General features: G+C 50.0%; 3 protein-coding genes across 8 annotated transcripts in view; 1 reads left to right on the forward strand and 2 right to left on the reverse strand.

The window, feature by feature from the left end:
• Window positions 1-3774, forward strand: part of MAP3K13 (mitogen-activated protein kinase kinase kinase 13) — a 70664-nt gene extending 66890 nt beyond the window's left edge. For 4 of the 5 annotated variants that reach the window (XM_069024881.1, XM_069024884.1, XM_069024883.1 and 1 more), the window contains 2 exons: window positions 58-155; window positions 244-3774. In XM_069024881.1, the coding sequence (XP_068880982.1) occupies window positions 58-155; window positions 244-280 (135 nt within the window). In that variant the 3' untranslated portion in view covers window positions 281-3774. Of the gene's footprint in view, window positions 1-57 lie in introns of all 5 variants that reach the window. The other variant, XM_069024885.1, reaches the window with a different exon arrangement.
• Window positions 3775-4690: 916 nt separating this feature from the next.
• Window positions 4691-7691, reverse strand: TMEM41A (transmembrane protein 41A). Of its 2 annotated transcripts, XM_069024886.1 has the most exons (5): window positions 7484-7691; window positions 7229-7382; window positions 6276-6437; window positions 5621-5759; window positions 4691-5118 (listed from the first exon to the last, which is right to left on the reverse strand). In XM_069024886.1, exons 1-5 carry the CDS (start codon window positions 7579-7581, stop codon window positions 4898-4900), a joined length of 774 nt encoding a protein of 257 aa, XP_068880987.1. In that variant the 5' UTR covers window positions 7582-7691; the 3' UTR covers window positions 4691-4897. The 2 variants fall into 2 exon arrangements, with proteins under 2 accessions (XP_068880987.1, XP_068880988.1); XM_069024887.1 differs by lacking the exon at window positions 5621-5759 and having other exon boundaries at window positions 4905-5118.
• Window positions 7692-7790: 99 nt separating this feature from the next.
• Window positions 7791-20288, reverse strand: LIPH (lipase H). The gene is made up of 10 exons (XM_069024299.1): window positions 20237-20288; window positions 15908-16275; window positions 15134-15242; window positions 14947-15048; window positions 13898-13987; window positions 12632-12799; window positions 11756-11851; window positions 10756-10867; window positions 9624-9797; window positions 7791-8124 (listed from the first exon to the last, which is right to left on the reverse strand). The coding sequence occupies exons 1-10, from the start codon at window positions 20286-20288 to the stop codon at window positions 8052-8054; spliced, it is 1344 nt and encodes a 447-aa protein (XP_068880400.1). The 3' UTR covers window positions 7791-8051.
• Window positions 20289-20313: the final 25 nt, after the last annotated feature.

The following is a 20313-nucleotide window of genomic DNA, read 5'->3' on the forward strand; positions in this document are numbered from 1 at the left end:
GGTGATGTGCAGTACAAGAATGGTGCTCAAGTCTCCCCCTTTCCTTTTGTCTTGCAGAACCCACCACAGTTTGGAGAATCAGACTGTGACTCTTCTGAAGGGGAGTGTTCTGATGCCACAGTCAGGACCAATAAGCCCTGCAGCTCTGCTACTTGGTAATACAGATCTCCCCCAAAGCTTCCTGGTACTGGCATTTTGATTTCCCTGAGATTCCACTTCATTCCCCTTCATCACACTTTACAGGAAGAGAAGATGCTTCTCCTTCCCACCCCAGGAGTGATTTGCAATAACCCGAATCTCTGGAAAATGTCCAAATGAAATTAATTCTCTTTGAGCATTTCAATCAAGAATGGCAGGGATGTATTTTATTGAATAATCTAGTTACTGTAACATGGATATTTATTTTTTTGACATTTTAACACTTTTTACTGTAAAGAGTGGATTGTATTTATAGACACACAGACTTGTTGCAAAAAAAAAAAAAAAAAACGTTCAGAAAGCAAGCACACTATGGAGAAACATCCTGGGAGTCCTGCCTGGACAGCTTTGTGTACAGACGCGGGGGATTCTCTTGCTGCTTGCACAGGGGACCAGGCCTCGTGGCCCTGAAGATTGGAGAACAGATCAAGAGAACTAAACCACTCAGTCTTATCAAATGAGGAAAAGCAGAAAAAGACCTGACTGTAGGGTCACCTGTGAACAAAGTGTTTTCAGTATAACCAGCTGGGTCATTTTTAATCAGAAGGTGGACATGTTCCTGGAGAAAATTGGTACCGAGGTGCTAACATCCAGGGTCTTCTGAGTCGATACATCCCCAGGAATGTAATGGTGGGTTTTATTTTAAGGGTTTTTAGTTTCTTTTTTTAATCAGCATTTTGTTGTGAGATCCTGCAAATGTATTCTAACCTCGTCCTCTCGAGAATTGGTATCAGAGCACTTCTTACCACCGTCCTTGCTTCACTCTGGGAGTGTCAACCTCCAGCTGAGCAGGGAAACCTCTCTCAGATGCAGTGTGCCATTTCCCAGTTTACTTCCTCCTCTTACCTCCTGTCTGTTTCAGTCAGTCAAAGAAATCAATCAACTCAGTGTTGGCCACGCAAGGACTTGCAAAGTGTGGGAAGCACATTCCGCAGAGCCCGAGCACTTCTGGGGAGGACACTGGAGACGCCTGGACTGGACTGGGAGAAGCAGCCTCTCACCTACAGCAGCATCGAGAACCAGCAGAGAGCTGTGTGTTGAGGGGGAAGACTGGGAATCACTGGCCTGGCTAGGAGCATCAGCCCTGCTCTGTCTCCTTATTCACTGTACATTCTTGGAAGCATTAGCAGCTGCCTGCCCTTCATGGCAGGCCTTGTGCAGGGAATCTTGACATGGCCGTGGCATGGCTGTGTCTCGGGCGTGCCCCAAGGCCTCTGTTTCTCCTCCAAGCTGAAACTCTGCAGGTGCAAGTGAGGATAGTACTGGTATGTGACAGGCCGAGGCATTGGCAGATGAGAAAAATTTGTTTTCTGATAGAACTCATAGTGCCTTCCCTTCAAACACTACTCTTCTAAAATAATATTGAAAGAGAACAAAATGATAGAGCACGTTCCCCCCCTTCCTTAGTTGATGTCCCCCTGCAAGAGCCCTCCCTCTGCCCTTCCCAGTGTGCTGGCTGGCATGGCCAGCCGGAGGTGAACGGCAGGAATGGACCATGGACAGGTACTTCTGTTGCTTTGTTTGTTTACATTTTATGTTAAAATATTGGTTTGAACTTAACTGTGGTAATTTATAGCCTCATGGCAAAGTGAAGGAAAATGTCTTACTTATACAGAGAGCAGTATTGTATGAGTTAAATTATCCCATATTTTTAAATTTTTGTAGCTGGACTACAGACAGATCTTAAGTTATAATGTTATTTTATTATTTATTATCATTTCTGTAGATCAGAAGGTTGGCTTCACCGCTAGCACAATTGTAATCTCTGTGTGTGATGTTACCTTCTCCCTGCTCGCCGGAGGGGTGGGAGCAGAGCTGGGCTCAGTGGCTGTCAGGAGTTGCTGCCTCTCGTGATTTCCAGGGATGCTGTTACCCCCGGGCAGAGAACAGAGAGGGGGCTGCAGTCAGGTTCCTCGTGGGCAGAGCTGCAGTTTGCTCATGTTGCTGGTGGTTGGCAGCCGCTGAACTGGTGGAAATGTGGGAAGGGTGGTCAGGGAGTGAGTGGCTTTTGAATTGATCACAAAGTGAATAACTGTGACAAGATTCCCTGGCCAGAGCATCCAAAAGGACACCAGGGAGGAGGGCAGCTGCCCCGGGCAGTGGGTCCATGTGGTGGATCACCCGGGCAGGACCAAACAGACTCCTGGAGAGGGAGTGACCTGCTCACCCTGCTCTGGGCGGAGGCAGAATCCCTGAGGAGTGAAGCTCTTTCCTGGCTCCTTTCCTCTCTCTTCCCACCCCTGGTTTCTCCTCCCCAATGTTCTTTGTCTCTCAGCCAGTGGCAGGAGGAGCTGGCAGGGCCAGAGATGGCTTTGCTGTTGTGGGGTGAGAGGGGTTTGGTGGTGCAGGTGGTTACTCAGGAGACTTGAGGCCGAGGTGTGGGAGTTTAGCAGTGGAGAGCTGTGTGCACGTAACACACTGTGGTGTGAAGAGAGGCGGAGAGCTGCCATCGGGTGTCCCCAGCAGAGGATGCCAAGCCCTGTGCCCCTGGGGAGGCTCTGCTCAGACCTGGCAGGCTCTGGGAGACTCATGGGCAGCACTGGTATCCTTGGGCAGTCCCACAAACAGCCCCAAAGCAGAGCTGCCTCCAGCTCAGGCCTGTCACTGTCCCCAGGGCCTCCAGCCTGTGGTGATGCAGTCCCTGACAAACAGATTCCAGAGGGGTTTGGGTTCCTGCAGTCTCTGCATAGGCTCCACCATGGGATGAAGCTCCACTGGGCTTGCAGAGCTTTGGTGTGTGCGATTTTGGGACCCTTCTGGGCCAGCTGTCCTGGGTGTGTGCTGATCCCTCCCCATCCTTGCCTGGGGACATGCTGGCCCATTCTGCAGCCTGGGCAAGCAGAGCTGCTCCCTCCAGGCTGCCACATTTAGCTCTATTCTCCTCACACCCCCGGGTCACTGCACTGTTAGTCCAGCATTGCTGCTCCCACCCACTGCCCCCGACGCTGCATCCCTCTGGGAATGCCACTAGGGCAGCCCTAGTGGAGGTGTCACCCCAGCCTCCCCTGCACACACGTCCCACGGCCTTGCTGTGTGCAGGCAGAGCTGGCTCAGCACCCCCACATTCCCAGGATGGTTGCTGTCAGCTCTGGGGGGGTTATGTAGGGCTTTCCTTAGTGACACCTCCCTGGGATTGCACAGACACAGTCCCCACGTCGCTGTATGGGCACCTCTGCTGCAGTTCCTTGCACTTCCTCTCCTGGCAGGGTCTGGGGTTGAGAGGTGTAAGTGGGCCTGCTTACTCCTTGTAGTAACACTGCGTTCCAGGGCCGGAGTAAACTTTGTGGGTTCCCTTTCCAGCATCCCGAGTACCCTGATCCAGTTCTCGTGGCTGCTGACAGCTCCTGAACACTAGCCTAGATTTTCTCCCAGAGCTGAATGTTGCCCTCCCCGCTGTCGTGTTAAGTACCCATTTCATCTTGGCCCTGTCCAGTAGTGTTCATCCCCTCCTCCCTGCTCTGTGGATTCCTGAGACAAACTTGATTTTTTTTTTTGTATTGACCAGTGTACAGTGATGGAAACAAGAATGACTATCAAAGCAAACAATGCATGGAATAAAAAGCCAGTGTACTTCAATGCTGCAGGCTGGTCTGGTGATCTGGGACCGGGTTCTCATGGACTTTGGAATGATGTCATGAAGCTTTGCTCTGGGGTCTCGCGCCTGCCCCCTTCCATACCACGAAGGTTACTTTATCCTCTAAGTGGATCTCCTCATGGAGAGCAAATACCAAAACCCCAAGAGCAGAGTATCATCCCTGGGGAAGGAGGGTGCTGAGGCCCTGGCACAGGGTGCCCAGAGAAGCTGTGACTGCCCCTGGATCCCTGGCAGTGTCCAAGACCAGGCTGGACAGGGCTTGGAGCAGCCTGGGACAGTGGAAGGTGTCCCTGCCCCTGAGAGGGACAGGATGGGCTTTAGGATCCCTTCCAACCCAAACCATTCTGGGATTCTGTGCTCTCATAGACAGAGCCCACCTCTTTATTTGGAATCCTCCTAGTTATACAGGAGCAAATGTTTCAAGGTGCTTTTCAAGGACAAATCTCTGCCAGTCAGGCACATCCATTCCCGTCCTTTTTCCCTTTAGTCTTTATGGGGAGTAGCAGCCACTGGCAGACCAGAGAAGCAATCTCAAGTGTTCTGACATGACTGATTCAGGCAGCTCAAATCCTGAGCATTGTGCTGCAGGGTGTGCTGGTTTAACATGGGAATCAAAGAAGAATCTTCTACAGCTGCACCCTGGAACACCATTATTTTCTCGAGCTGGTGCTTGTACAGCTGCACTGGAGCACAGGGCTCATCATTTTAGGCCAAAAATGCTAAATCTGTCTGGAGTTGGAGGGAGCAGGGCCTGCCTACTGCCACCAGGGCTGTGCTTGGCCAGTGTTCCACAGCTGTGTTCTGGTCTGCCTTTCTCACAGGATGCTGATACTCCTCCTTTGATTCCCCACAGCCTCAGGCACAGGAGACTGATTTAAATGAAACAGGCAAATTAACTGAGTGTTCACAAAGCCCCTGTATCTCTCTCTCCGTGCAGGTACATGCACAGGTAAACATTCATTAAAAATAAGAACTGACACCTCCTCTGACATGAGAAGGATGATTAAAAATTGCCACTGTCCTTGGTGGCACAGAGCATGCAGAATATAACCCCTGGGAACAGAGTCCTGCAGCTTTCACCCCAAAACTGGGGCACCTGAGCCATCACAAGCTCTTTTTGCCATTGAGTGTCTGAGCTTGCTTGTCCCCATTCAGCTTCAGATGTTTCTTGCTGTATCTCTTGATGAGGGTCCCTGGAATCAGCGCTGCCACAGCCATGGCCAGCAGCTTGAGCAGTGTGTCCCAGGAGAAGATGGCATCCAGAGAGGTGATTTGGGACAGAATGGCCCCTGTCTGCACACAGATGAAATTATATGGTGTAAGGCCTGAAGGAATCAGAGCAGAAAAAAGCTGTTAGTACCCCCCTAGGGAAAATGAGCTCAAATATGCCCAAGGCCAGACACAAAAATCCCAGAACTGTTAGGGTTGGAAGGACCTCTAGGGATCATCCAGTCCAACCTCCCTTGCTAAGGCAGGGTTACCCAGAGCAGGTGACACAGGAATATCTCCAGAGAAGGACACTCCATGCCCTGCCTGGGCAGCTGCTCTAGTCATCTGCCACCCTCCATGGAAAATTCTTCCTCATGTTGAGGTGGAACTCAGTGTTTTAATTTACAGCCATTACACAGACACAGGGGTCTGTGCTTGTAGCAGAACCAGGTGTAAAGCAAAATTTGCAGCACTTGGGACACCCATTTACAGAATGCTCAAGGGCAGCACAGAGGAGACAGACCAAGGGTCAGAGTCCCAGCTCTGCCCTCCCTGGCTCAGTGATACCAAGAGCAGCAGTGTCACACTGTCCCCTCAGGCTGTGTCCCCAGGCCTTACCAATGAGGACGGAGAGGAAGAATTGGGATATGGGGATGTTTAAAATGGGAGCTGAGAGGTTCAGAAACCAGTTTGGTGTCATGGGGAACAGCCTCAGGAACAACAAGAAGAAAAATAAGCAGCTCCTGTTCTCTTCTACCTGCCAAAAGAAATGTTCCACATTATTCCTGCTCCTCAGACAGCAGTAAAATTCAAATGGCCACGATACTGGAGTGAATTTAGGTTTTATTCTAACATGCCACTGCATAACATCAGTTCAGAGCTGATGGAAAGCAGCAATATTATGTATGTATGGGAGCCCAATGGTGAGCCAGCCCTCTTCAAAGAAGGGATAGAAATGAGACCTCACCTGAACCAGAGATCAGGAAGTCAAGAGCAGGACCACCTCCAGCATACAACACAGCATGGATGGAGGCAGTTCTGGAGCACAGGGGCTTCCCAAACACTCCTTTATTTCATGTCTGCTTTTCCTTAGGATCTGGGATTTTCCTGGCAGCCTCTTTGCCAACAGGCTTGCTCCAAGAGAGCAGCCTGCTCCTAGAATGTGCCCTCAGCAGGCCTGATGCATCCCCTGCACACACTCATTTTCACTGTCACCCCAAGAGCAGCCTGGCCCAGGGCCACCCTGGATGTCAGCAGAACTGCCAGTTCTTACCTTCCCTTGCAGCAGAGCCACCTTCTCAGGGAAGAAGTGGACGATGAGCTGCTTGCCAAAGGCTGCAGAGAGCAGGTAGCAGAGGGTGGCTCCCACAGACGTGAGCACTGAGCACAGCACCAACCCCATCCATGGCCCGAAGAGCGCTCCAGCCAGGACATTCTGTGGGGACAATGTGGAGTGAGGCCTGGGGGACACAGTGTGTCACAGAACCACAGAATTGTCAGGGTTGGAAAGGACCCCTGGAGATTATGCAGTCCAAATTCCCTGCCAAGGGAGGGTCACCCAGAGCAGGTGACACAGGAACAAGTGGGTTTGGGATGTCTCCAGAGAAGGAGATTCTGTGCCCTTCCTGGGTAGCTGTTCCAGTGCCCTGCCACCCTCCATGGAAAGAAATTCTTCTTCATATTGAAGTGAAACTTCTTGTGTTTTAGTTTATGGCCATTTCTCCTTGTCCTGTTGCTGGGTGCCACTGAACAGAGTCTGGCACCATCCTCTGACACCCCCTGGAGATATTTATATGCATTAGTGAGATCCCCTCTCAGTCTTCTCCACTAACGAGGCCCAGCTCCCAGTCTCTCCTCATCAGAGAGATGCTCTAGCTGTATGTCTTTGTGGCCTCTACTGGACCCTCTCCTCCTTACCTCTCTTGTCCTGAGGAGCCCAGAACAGGAGCTGGCACTCCAGCTGTGCCTCACCAGCAGAGGGGCAGGATCACTCCCTGACCTTCTGGCAACGCTCTTCCCAGTGCACTCCAGGATCCCACTGACCCTCCCGGCCTCATCATCCACCAACGCTCCCCGATCCTTCCCAGCAGAGCTGCTCTCCAGCAGGTCAGCCCCGACCCGTACTGGCACTGAGGGTTACTCCTGCCCAGCTGGGAGACCGCTCGGGTCCCTGCGGCTCCTCCTGCCCGATCCGTGAGTGCCCTGCCCCTCGCCGCGCTCCCGTACCAGGAGGCTGGAGCCGGGGATGGCGAAGCTCTGCTTGTACAGGTACGCGCCGCAGAACAGGGCCAGCGCCGCGCCCCGGTGCTGCCGCTCGTAGTCCCGCAGCGCCTCGGCCAGATCCCGCAGCTCTTCCAGGTCCGCCGGGAAGCGCAGTGCCCTGCGGGGAGGAGAGACACGCGGGCAGCCCCGGGGGAAGAGAGGGACACGCGGGCAGCCCCGGGGGGACAGACGGACACAGCCCCGGCCCCCCACACCCACCTGCGCGTCTGCCCCGCGCTCAGCCGCACCGACAGCAGCCACAGCGCGGCCGTGGCGGCCGCAAAGACGAGCAGGAGGCCGGCCGGGCGCCGCCACATCCCGGGTCGGGGCCGCCGTTCCGCCGCCGGACCGGACCGGACCGAGCGAACGCGGCCGCCCCCGGCCCTGCCCGGCCCTGCCGCCCTCAGCGCCCCGAGCCGGGCGCGCACGCGCGAGGCGGAGCCCCCGTGAGGGCCGTGGTGGCGGGCGCGGCGCAGGCGGAGCTGTGGGGACTGGGCGGGACCTGCTGCTCCTCAGGGCTCCAAGCTGGCTCAGCCGCCGGCACGCGCTTGAAACCCTCGTTTTAAACCCGCGCTTTAAGCCCCCGTTTTAAAGCCACGCTTTAAAGCCGTGTGCTGCCGTGGTTTTATTGTCGTTTCCCCAGCCTCTTTATGCGCTGTGCGTGGAGAGCGGGTCTCGCTGCTCGTTCCCGCAGAAGGCGCCCGGGCCCCGCCAGATGAGTCCCCACACGGCGGTGAAGTGTCTCCGCCTCGTCCGGGCACAGCATCCGCGGGACTCGGCCCCTGCTTCAGCACGGGATGGGCTTGAAGGTTTTCTGGGTGTTCTCACGCAGGACCAGGTCGTATCGGCACAGCGAGGGTCTGTGTGGAAACACGGCCAAGAGTGAAAATACGGCGCTTTTTTTTCTGTCATCTCCCCACGTGCTGGAGGCCTACGTGAAATAAGTCATCTTCTCAAGAGACCTGGCTCCAAGTCCACTTGCAGTGAGGTTGGCCTTAAGACAGGGATACCTTGAGCATTATGCCACTCTGTTCTATTTGCTTGTGGAAAAAAAGGACCAAAAAACCCAGCAAACAAACAGGCACTGGCTGCAGAGTCTGTGCCTACCTCTAAGCCAGTCCACACCTGTATCCACCAAACAAGGTGGTCCTTCCAGTTCATCTGCTTGTTCCTGGCCCTTCCCTGCTCCTCGCATGAGGAATTCTGCCACTGCTCTCTGACTTGGGTCCAAACGTTGGTCTGGTTCAGCCGAAAAAACGGAGGAAATACTTGGGCTTTCACTGGGGAAATATGAGCATTAGCCCTGGCACAGGGAAGGGGAGAGGCGATGACTGATTAGTTGAAGTGTTGAAAGTCCTGAACTGTGCTTATGGCCTGTGGCAGCCCCTCCTCGGGGAGAGAGGGCATCCTCTGATTAAATACTTAGGGCATTTGTGTCTACTTTTAAAAAGACTAAATGTGTAGCTGGGACTGAAAGCGACTGTGGAAGAGACAGGGAGCGGCAGCAAGGGAGAGCTGCAGGACTTTGTTTAGTAGATGTACACAATCTTTTCCTTGTTCCAAGGCTAGGATAATGGTAGCAGACCTCGTGAAATGCAAAGAAACATGTTCTGCAGCTCTGTATGTCTTTTTGCTTCACTCTCCTTACCCTGTGATCTTCCACCCTTGTTTTAACCCAAGTTTAAAGCACAGTGTGGTGTCCACATAGTGTCCTTGCACACAAGGTCAGCATAAGAGATTCTGTACTTGCTGAGCTCAGGCAGAGCTGCCAACCTCCAGAGGTGGGAAGCTTAAGGGTAGGACAGCAGAGCAGACAGAGGTTAATGAGGTGGTAGAAATCTCATCAGCAATGGCCTGGGGGGTACCTCCTGATGTTGTGGGTACCAGTCAGGGCTTTGGGGCAAAGCAGCCAGCAGCTCCCAGTTGCTGGAATTCCAGGAGTAAATTAATCTCCCTGCTTCACTGGCCATAGAAATTGACTGGGATATAAAATGTGTATTTGAGGCTGAACATCTGTTCTTCCCAGAGAGCTGCATTTCCCTTCATCCCAGAGTTCAGGCCTGGGCAGCTTCTCAAAGGTCATTTTCCTGAGCAGAGGTTAAGGTGTCAGGCCACATCAGTCACATCACATGTGGCATGTTCCCAGTGCAATGACAGCCTCTGTGTTCAAGTAAATATTCAGCTGTAGGATTACATTAAAGAGGAATTTATTCCCAAAATATGTGTATGAGAATTATTAAATGTAGAATCTAATTCTTCTGCACAAACTGCACAAACTCAACCAGGTCAGGAATCTGGGAGATTCCTTTACTTCTGTCCAGTCTGCACCAACAGAAATGGTTTGTAAACGTCCACTCACCTTTCTGGGTTTGTCAGCGAGCGGAACCTCATTTGGAGAATCCTGAGCTTGAATTTTGGGCCAATGACAGATCCCGTGGAAAATGTCAAGGAAATTCTTTCCACAGTTTCAAGATCCTGGTCAAACCCAATGAGCAAAGTGATTTGGTTGTACTGCTGGAAGGTAGCAGCTTCTCTAGAGGTAAAGCAGACGAGAGAGAGTGTCAGAGAGTCACCAAGGGAATAGCACTGGGTCGAATGTAGCCACTGTAATATTAGAAACAGGGCTGGGGGAGGAGGCCTGAACTTGTGATTAGTTTCTGATTTACAGGAAATGGGTATGGATTCAGGTCTCCAGGTGTCAACCTGCTCAGCCACTTCTGCCCTCATTTTTTTGGGGTGGAAGTGGGGACACAGAGGTTGGATACCATTTGGCCCCAAACCAGAATTTTCCCTGTGATTCTGCTTTGGTCCCAAGTGGACTAGACCCAAGTGATATTTGTACCTGGCTGTTTGTGCAGGCCTGAACACTGAGGCACCTTGAGATATGCATGAAATCTGCACTGGCCTTGGTATGGGAGTGATGCTGATTGCTCCAGTGCAAGCAGATACCAGATATGGCTGAGGGAATAGGCACTTAGAGAAACGTGGGAAAACTGGTTGTGCAGGTTTGTTTGGCTGAAGTGTGGTTAAGATTAATCAGGAATTTGCATGTCACATAAACACCAGTCATTAATTTGTCTCTCTGAGTGGAATGAATTGGTTTTGGATGAGCCATATTCAGGCCCAGGTTAATCCCCAGCTGTCTTGGGCACTGGGAACTAGAACAGAACACTCCCTGGAAGAGGAAGGAAAGAGGGGGAGATGTTTTTCCTTCTGCTGTAGTGGAAGCCTAGGGAAGCTGTGCTGCTGGCTGATATTGTCCACTTCAGTCCTTAAGATGACAGAGAAGGGCCCAAACCAAAAGGCTGGGCTGTCAGGGGCTGTGTGCTGGGGGAGGCTGTGGAAATTCCATAGGGCCAGGAAATCCCATAGTCATGTGCACTAGCAAGTATCAGCAGAGAAACTGGGGGAGGATGTGTCACCTCCTCCCAGATGCAGTTGTACCGAGGGATGCACGAACACTTAGAGATGCTCAGGCCAGTAAGACTTACGGATTGACTCTTGATTCTGCCTTCCTCCCAGCTTCATCAACTAGCATGATGCTGAAGGTGCCTCTCCTGGTGTTTTTGTTCCATGTGATAATATCCACCAAGTAGTGATAGACTGAGGGGAGAGAGAGTGGGTGGGGTTAGACCCTGTGGGTTCACTCTGCTGTCCAGGCTGTGCCCTGTCTGGGAGCAGAGCTGCGCGTGGAGGATGGACACAACCCCTGCAGCTTATCTGGAAAATCCCTTTCTCCTCCCTGCTCTCCATCTCCCTTTGCAGAGATTTCAGCCAGAAACACTAGGAGGTGTCAGGAGAGCACTACAGCAAGGGTTATCCATGCCGGATGGCCTCTCTGTACGGTTCCCAGCACACTGCCTTTCACTGCCTGCCTTCCCCCTTCACTTCCAGACTGTCTTTTCTTTCTTCTGTCCGCCTCTGAACCACTCAATTTCTGTTCTTTGTACCTGTCATTTGTCATCTCTGTCACGGAGCAGAATTGTCTGTTTGATCTGTGAGTCTGAATTCACTTGCTGACCAGCACTGGAGCTCAGGCCATAATCCCTGCCCATGCCCTGGTATGGTGGCACTCACAGGGTTGAGGAGAAACCTCGGTGAAACCTTTTTTTCCACAGGTTCTCCCCCTCTCCTTGTGGCTCTCACTTTTCTCCAGGGTGGCTTTTTCATCTGTACAGCCTGTCTTTCTCTTATCCTTCCCACACACCTATTACTTTCACAAAAGAATGGTGTGTTGCTTTGAAACATGATTTGGGAACTTTTATACTTAATTTGAAAGTTCTCAACCAGTTTCCTAGAACTGTAAGCAAGTTGGCTTTCCCAGCACTGGACAGGTTTGCATGTAAGGAAGGTCATGGCAAACCACAGGTGGACACAATTCCATCCAGCAGCCACTGGAGTTTCTAAAACACAAATAACCATCTCTGCTTGGCTGCTGCTGAAGGAGGCAATGCACAGAGAAAAATCATCTCAGGAATCTCAGTCACTTACTGCAAAATGGCTCTTTGTCCGCTGTATCAAAAAACATACTTGTCACTGGATGGCTCTGTTGTGTTAAATAGCTTTTCCACTCGTGGGCATAATAACCTGCAGGTGACAGTTTGAAAATGAAACGGAGTTACTGCACAGGTAGGTGAGCCACTAAATGGCTGAAAACAAGCACATATTTAAGAAATAGTGCATTGTGTTCCAGCTGCCAGGTAGCACTGTGGCACACATCCTCCTGTACTCCAAAGGCTTAGGACTGAATATGTCTGGTTACTGTTCAGCACTTTCTTGGAGCTGATCTGTTTCCACATCTCTATCCGTGGTCAAGAAGGATTTCATTTTGCAGTGCAGAATGAAAATCATCCCCTTGACTTTGTCTGTTCCTTTCTGGAAGTGTCAGGTGTTTTAGCATCAACATTTCAGAGCTGCCAGCCTGAGGCTGGGCTGGCTGGGGCAGATGGTCCAGAATCCCCTTTGTTCACCCCTTTGCTGTTCCTTTTACAGCACAGAGGGGTTTGCGGTGCTGGGAATTTACTTGGAAATCTTATTTTAGCAAGAACATGCCCCTGTCCCTCAAACTCTGCAACTGAGAGACATTAGTTCACTTTTTCTCTGACTTTAGTGCAAAGATCCCAAGTCTAGTTTTGGCTTTTCTAGTTCTGGATCCTATACCTGTGGATTTCTGTTCTAGATCATAACAGGATGTGACATTACAAGGAGCAGGCCTGAGAGACCTCAAAAGACCTCAGTGGAAATAAGTTAGATGCTTTTACAAAGCACCGTGTTGTGTTAGTCCTTCAGCAAAACATCACCCTCCAAGTGACAGTGATGACAGGCAGCTCAGTATTCAGGGTGGGCTGACATTCCCTGGATCCTTACCTAGGATGGGGCATGGCATGGGCCAGAAGGGTTCGCAGCTGGTGCATTTGCCATTCCTGTAATTCCTGTACGAGTTGCACGGGTATGTGGTGATATTGCAGCTCTGTGTCAGGGAGGACAGGAACAGGAAAACAGACCTCTGGTGGTCACATTTAAAATACTGCAGTCCTTGATCGTGTACAGGGAAGAAATGTTTTGTTAGCGATCCTTACGCCTCAGGGAAATGGGATTAATGCCCACAGGACGCACCAGTGGACAGTCACTGACCAGTTTGAACCCAACAAATTGCACTGGGGAGCACTGGGCTGTGGCAGGACAGTAAATGGGCAGCAGCCTCTCCCTTTGAGTGCACTCAGCTCTGCCTGTGTCTGCTTTGCTTTTCTTCTTGTCTTTTTGGTTTTAAAAGCATTTGTTCGTGTGGTTGCTGCAGTTCCAGAGAATCCAACTATGGATCAAGTTCTCTGGTGCTCTCCTCTCCTCTCTGAGCTCAGGCCTGACAGCTGGATATTGCTTTTAGCTTTGCACATGGCCTTCCATTTTGGTGTAAAAAACTCTTCAGAAAGACATAACTAATAAAATGAGTTGTTGCATGAGCAGCAAAATGAGTGAAGCCTCATTTCCTAGGGATTTTTGGCTCAGGCTGGTCCCCAATGTAGATTCTCTTGGGTCTGATAAGGGTTGAGTTCACAATACTGCATTTCCTTCTGTAAGGTATCTTCTTCAGCCAGCTTTCATCAAACCAGTTCTGCTGCCAGGCTGAAAGGAAAAAAGCTTTCTTGTGTTCAAGACTAGGGCTGTGCCTTCCAGACTGCATCGTCTGTCACTGCCAAGGAAGGTGCCTTGGCTTTGGGATAACTGCCTGCTCCACATTCATCTTGAACCTGTTTTCTGAACAGGTCCTTGCCACTGCTAGTCCTTGGGCTTTTGTGTGTTACAAGTAATTAGAAAGAAAAATCTCACAGATTTTTTGGACATAGACACAAAATGAAGGCACACATCTACCTGATGACTTTTTGCACAGAGGATTAATCCCACTTGCACTGTGACAGAGGGACAGAGATGTCACTCTGACTCTCATGTCTGCCTGGTGCACATCAGCTAAACCCCTGTCACACCAGTGCTGAGAAGGGGTTGCTGCCATGGCTTTCCCAGAATATGGATTTCATGTATTTTCTAAGCAGTGATGATTATTCTCTGACTTTCTCCTCTTTTTCTGATTGGAAACATTTTGTCAGGGTTTGTGCAATTCAGGGCAGGATTAATTACCAGAAAATATTGTAAGTGGACAGCCTGGTTGGTCGGTCCCACCGTTGGGATAGAAGTCAACATGGCCCAGTGCTTCTCCATATCCCAGTCCTAGCAAAAGGGAATACCAGGGCTCAGGGAGGGAATATTAAATTGTAAAAAGCACAAGAAGGAAATATTGTGGAAAAAATGTAGTTATTTAGCTCTAGGATGCCTGCTTGTACAGCAATACTAATGTCATCCATCTGTTTAGGCAGCAGGCCAAACAGTTGTGACCCAGCTGGGTAATTTTAACAGTGGTATCAAGTACCTTAAATAAGTCCATGCATGCAACAGTACAAAATGTGGGGGTTTGTGTCACTTGTGGGCAGGAGAGGAAAAGGGATGGGAAACCTGGCTATTGCTGTGCTGCTGAAATCTGACTTCCTGAGAGGGCTGGAAGAAGAGAGGCAGCAATTAGGTGGGAAAGCCAAGTGTTAGGGGTAGGGTGGCCATGGGAGCAGCATGGGGGGCTTGGCATTGCACTGCTGGCCTGGCTGGTGGGTCTGGAAAAGGACAGGGCTGAGGGAGAGTCCAGATTTGCCCTAGAGGAAGGTTTAGCTCTTAGGAGATGGGATGGAAACTGGAAGCATCATGCAGGGAGCCATGGGTTGGGGATAACTGATCTGCTGTGCAAGGCATTGAGCTGTGGGACCAGCTCTGGAAGTGCTGCGTGCTCGGATGCAGCCTGACCCTGGGGTGGGATGTTGGTGTGTCCTGCTCTGGCAGGACTGTGCTGCAGGACCTCCTCTACCGGTTCCTAAGTCCTTGTAAGGCATGGGCCAGGAGGTTGTAACTGCTGTCAGCAGCAGCATGTTTTGAAATGCAAATAAACCAGCAGCTCCTGAGGGAGTGCTGGGAACAGCGTGGGCAACACAGCGCCCCAGAGCCTCAGTGAGGGAGTCTGCTGTGCTCCCGGGCCAAAGGAGCGAGGACCCCCGGCACCGGTGCCCACCAGCAGCCCCCCTTCCCCGTGCTCCCAGTCAGTCTCTGGGTTTCCGTGTAAAGGAAGGAGGTGGAGTGTCACCTACCGTCGGTGTCCGAGTGAATGACATCGACGAACTGTGCGTCCGTGGGGTCCAGCCTCTCGCTCGGCGCCGTCCCCCGGTACAAGGGGCCCGCGGGGTCAAGGCCTGCAGCACAAAGCCATGGCCGAGGCATCGCCTCACTCGGGGCTGTCCTTCCTTGAGGCAAGAGGACTGCTGGAGGAAGGCTTACCTGTGATTCTTCCCAGCATGCCATCAAACATCTGTCCCACAAAGCCGGAGATGTGCGCTCCCAGGCTCACTCCTATCATGTGCATGGAGTCAAGGGACGCTCCATCAATCTGAGATTTAAAAGTACTCGTGGTCATGCGTTTTTGGAAAGTAAAAAATTGTTAGGAGGAGGAATGCAACATCACCCAGAGTGTTCCACTCTGTGTAGCTAGTCCCACAGAGCAGCCAGCATTCCTGTTTGAGGCCTGTACCTCAGAGAGCTGTGATGAGAATAGTTCAGGCAATGGTTGTATTTTCCTGGGGCAATGACTACAAGTGTGGACAGGAACCACTAATGGGCCCCAGGAGTAAAATTCCAGTTGCCCCACATGTGGTTCCTGCAAGGAATTAGCAGACACTATGATCCTAATGATCCAGCATCCTCATTGCCTGTGCAAGAGCTTAGAGGAGCTGTGAACTGTAGCTGATCCCCATAAGCTGCCTTTGGATATGTAGAAAGTGGAAGTAGAGTTTGTATGTATGGGAAAACATGTCTGGAGAGTTTTGTACCCAGAAATGTAGAGACTTAGAGTGTAAACTGAATATTGCACCAAAATACCATTGTACCAAGTCCAAGGGTAGGATTTGGCACTGCAGTATACATGCACTTCCAAAAATTAATGTATTCCTTTTTGAGGAGTTTCTATTCCCAGACATCCTGCTGGTTTAAGCATTTCCTTTGTGCCCTTTACATACTGTGCCTTAATGACTGTATCGTAGTGTGTGTCCAGCTTACCAACATTTTATCTATAAGTTTCTTCAGAATCTCAGCAACTCTTCTGCACTTCCTGGAAGCATAACTGTAGATGAGAGTCGTTGCCCCCTGGTTCCAGTCCACAATGATGACATTCATGTCCTCTACAGAAAGCAGGAGACGCACCAGGTCAGGGATCCAGACCGGGGCAGAGCCTGTGGGTCGGTACCCGTGGATGATGAAGGTGGTTTTCTTGGTCACATTGAGGTACTTGGAGTCTGTAGAGTGGATCTCCTCAGCACAGGTTGGGTTCTGCTGGGTGTAGAGCAGCAGCTTCACTTTCAGCTCTGTGCCTATCAAAGCATTCCTGAGGCTGAGGGCTGTGAATGCAGGACATGTCTCCCGAGGATCTGAAAGGAGCAGAGTGGCAATTGGAGTTTGGCACCAAGGGGTTTTCTTTAGCCTGTTGTACCTGCTAGCCCTGCACAGGGCAGGAAAATGTGTTGTGAGTTGTCTGAGCACAGGGGCTGCTCCTGTCTCCTCTCTCCCTCTCCTCTCTGTCATGCTCATGACTAAAGTTACCTTGGAACTTAAGTTTTCCTGCCATGTTGGAACAAAGAGAGCAATCACACCTTTTTGGAGCAGCATTCCCTGAAACACCACAGCCCAGATTCCTGTGGCAGCTGGGAGCTGGCAGGGACTCTCTCCAAAAATCTCACTGCTGTGAGGAAGGTATTAGAGACCGACAAGCAGGATGGTTGCTGTATTGGTTTGTGAGCACACCCAGGTGCTCTGGACAGGTTCTAGGCTAAACAGGTGTCCTCAGGGTTGGTTTCTGGAGCTGCCAAGCTGCAGAGTCTTGTCGTGGTGAGGGGCAGCTCAGTGCTTCATTTGTATGTGCAGATGCAGCCTGCATCTGCAGGTATTCCAGACTGCAAAATGGGGCATCCCTTGACTGTGTGAGATGGTAATACACACAGCTTTATACACAGCTGAAGTGTAACTGAATTTGATGTAAGTGCTGCTTGATGGGATGGCCTGTGCCATTGGAAAGCCTGTCTTTGTTCTTTGCTTTTCCAGCAGAACACCAGCTGAGCCTTCAGAGCCCAATACAGTCTCCAGCAGGGCACTGCCAGGGAATGGAATAACTGTCTCCAGACAAGACACTGCTTATGAAGGCCCTCCCAGGTTTAGTAGCCTCTTCCTGGCTCACAATCCTTTCCCTCAAATCCTTGTAATCTTATTGAAGAACCTTGTGGGGGAGAGTGTGTCTCTCACACATATGTCCTGGGCTGCAGTAATTGTTCAGCCTGCAGTTCCTAGAGGAATCTTCCTGATCTTTGCTGCTTAAAGGACTGTGCAGTAGGTAGCAGCGTTTAGAAAACCTGCAGCTGTAAGGTAATGATGCTCTAGCAAATCTCCAATGCTCTGTGCATTTTAATTTCTGAATGATGAAACTCTCACAGTTTCTATGAGCAACTTTCCCTTTTCTCCTCCTCAGGAAATCAGGAGCATGAGAGTGATATAAATGCTATGTGCCCAGCACATAAAACAATCTACTCAGTTGCCACAGTTCTGCTAATTACTTTGTAGAAGCCCCAGGAGCTCCAGAAATAAAAGTTAATAGGCTAAAAGGATGTTGCAGTTAAGTCCAACTGAATATTTTAAATTGCTACCATAAATTTAGAAATAAATTTTAACATCTGAAATCCATGGAGTCCTTCCTGTATAAAGCCTATGGTAACATATGAATGATGTGACAGGAGTGGTGGGAAATGAGTCCTCTGCCAGGCCCTTTGAATGGAGGGTGTCCTGCCTCTGTAATGCTTCACTCAGAGCTCCCAGAGCAGTGTGACTCTGGGCCCTGCTCCCAAGAGGAAAAGTGAGCTGGGTGGCTGCCTCCTGGCCAGCCTGCTCTCAGCTCATTCTTACAGTGCCAAGATGCTCCAGGGAAACAGCAGCAAGAGTTCTATGACACTGCTCTTGTGGAGATCCCAAAGTAACTAGCTGAGAAAAATTAACATTTTTTGCTCATGCACACCAGCTCACACAGTGAGACTCAGTGACTCTCCTCTAGGTGCTACTGCAGCATAAAAAACCACAACTGTGTGTTTTACTAATAACTAGGCATTATTTTAGTTATTGTATAGTAGCACTATATAGTGTTATTAATTATCTACTGCCACTGAAGCTGTAGCAATACAGGCAGAAATGCCAGGCAAGAATTGCTTCTATATGGTGCAAGATTGCACTGATTGCTGAATTTGTCTCTGTATCTCCTGCACTGTGCTGAGGCTTGCCCAGAGGAGCACTGTTTGTCATCAGAACAGCCCAAACCTTCTGGTACAGACGTGCTTTCAAAGAGCTGGTCAGCATTTGCTGATACCTAACACAAGGTCTGTATAAAGGGCCTTGTTATATCTGCACCAGGTCTGTTAGATTGGTTCTGTTTTGATTAACAAAATCAAATCAGTGCTAATAAGGGGAGGAAACCTGCCAGCTTCTCTTCTAGTGAGCTGGTGCCAACCCCAGCCTCATCTACCATGTGTTCAAAAACTGACAAATGAGGACAGCCAGTTATCCTGGCTTTGCTCTTCCTTCTGCTAAGCACAGTGACTCCTACCCAAATGGCTGGAAGTGTCTTTGACACTCCAGGATGACTGGGGCAAGTGGCTTATTGAGATTTTCTCTGCAAGCAAATAAGTGAGGTAGAAACTTATCCCCTGGCACTGTACTTAACCCATGCCCAACAGACCACTTCCCTCCAGTAAAGGGGAATGAATATGGCCATTAACCCAGCATGCTAGTAACTCATTTCCAGCCCTGCCTTAGCTTGCTAGACAGTCTCTGGCAATCCCCATTCTCCTTCTGCTCCGTTTTCTGATATGTAAAATAGTAGGCAAACACTGTTTTGCTGGGCAAGGTGCTCTATCTCCCAGAACCTGTAGCAGGGAGCATAAAAATGTGTTAAATCCATGTACCTGCCTGGAAGCTGGACATGTTTGGTTTGGAGCCTGAGATCAGCCTCCAAGGTGCTATTGCAGCAGTGTAGGCATCTTCAGAATAACTTGTTCCGAAGTTTTATATATATATATATATATTCTGAAGTGATATACTCCCAGGTGGGAGTGTTGCAGTCATGGGACAGTCCCAGGCAGACTCCTGGTATTCACTGCAGTCAGTGCTCTTAAGGCCTGCATTCCCCTGGTCTCTCTCATTCCTTTCTAGGAGATGATGTTTGGAGGCTTTTTGTTTGATGGTGATCCTGTGGACAGGCAGGGTTTGCCATGCTGGTGTTTTGGGGCTGTGGTACCTAGCTGTCTGCATGAGTAAAGTAGCAGCTGAGGTTTTTACCAGCCTGTCCTCTTGCAAAGGGAAGTTCCAACAGATTTTTCACCTCAGTGGGTCAGTGGTCACTTGGCTGGATGTGTGGCTGTCCCAGCTGTGGTCCTTGGGACACAGAGCTGCTCGCCCAGTAAGCACCTGCGTGGAGCTCAGGTGAGAGTGTCGCCACTTCTCTGTCTGCAGGAGCTCTGCTCCTCCAGCCCCTGCCACCTTGCCTGGTCTTTGTGCAGTGTGTGTCATCAGACTGGTCTTAACCATCAGCAATAACTTTCCCCAATTAAGCATACTTCACTACCACACCACGAATCTCGGGAGCATTAGTGCAGATTTCCATCCCTTTTCCACAGAGAGGGTGTGCCCTCCACTCTTAAACTGTCCTCAGTAGCTCACTGCATTTCATCAGTGCCATCTCACAGCATTCTCTTTCCCCACTGCTTGTGACTGCATTTCCTACAAAGTATTAAACAAACCAAGCAAAGGCAACCCTGAGATTACTCCTGAGGACCCAATGAAACACAAGTTAGTATTTAGAAGAACATTGGGTCTTTTTAACCCTCTTCGTTTTCCCTGCAAAGCAGAGAGCTGTAACTTGCCTTGTTCCCACGTGTATGCTAACACAAGGCAGTACATTTGTTTATTTTTACACAGGTTGGCTCTTGTAGGGCTGTGAGGCTATCAAATGGAGCTTACTGTTCATAAATGGTAATTCATCCTTCGCCTCTGTCATACATGACACCCCTGAGAAGAAATCATTATTCTCTGAAGATTTCAAATGACATTTTCGGTGTCAATGGATAGTACTTATATAAGAGAAATGTTCGCAAAGGGAGGAAAAGATAAAAAATACTTCTGGTTTTCCATTTGGAACTCTTAGAACTGACTACATTCATGTAACCAGTATAATTTGCTTTGCCAAAATAAATAATGCTAGTGAGAAACCCTAGCAAATACATTCATGTTGCCGTAAAACACAAAAAAAGTGTTATATGTGACAAAAACATTCAAAACAAGCAGTTGAGTTCTTACCTGTTTTCACCCCATACAAAAGGTAGATGAACACAATACACAGCCTCAGCATATGGACTTCCTCATGGAACTTCTAA

This window comes from Aphelocoma coerulescens, chromosome 9 (genome assembly GCF_041296385.1).
Source record: "Aphelocoma coerulescens isolate FSJ_1873_10779 chromosome 9, UR_Acoe_1.0, whole genome shotgun sequence".
Lineage (NCBI taxonomy): Eukaryota > Metazoa > Chordata > Aves > Passeriformes > Corvidae > Aphelocoma > Aphelocoma coerulescens.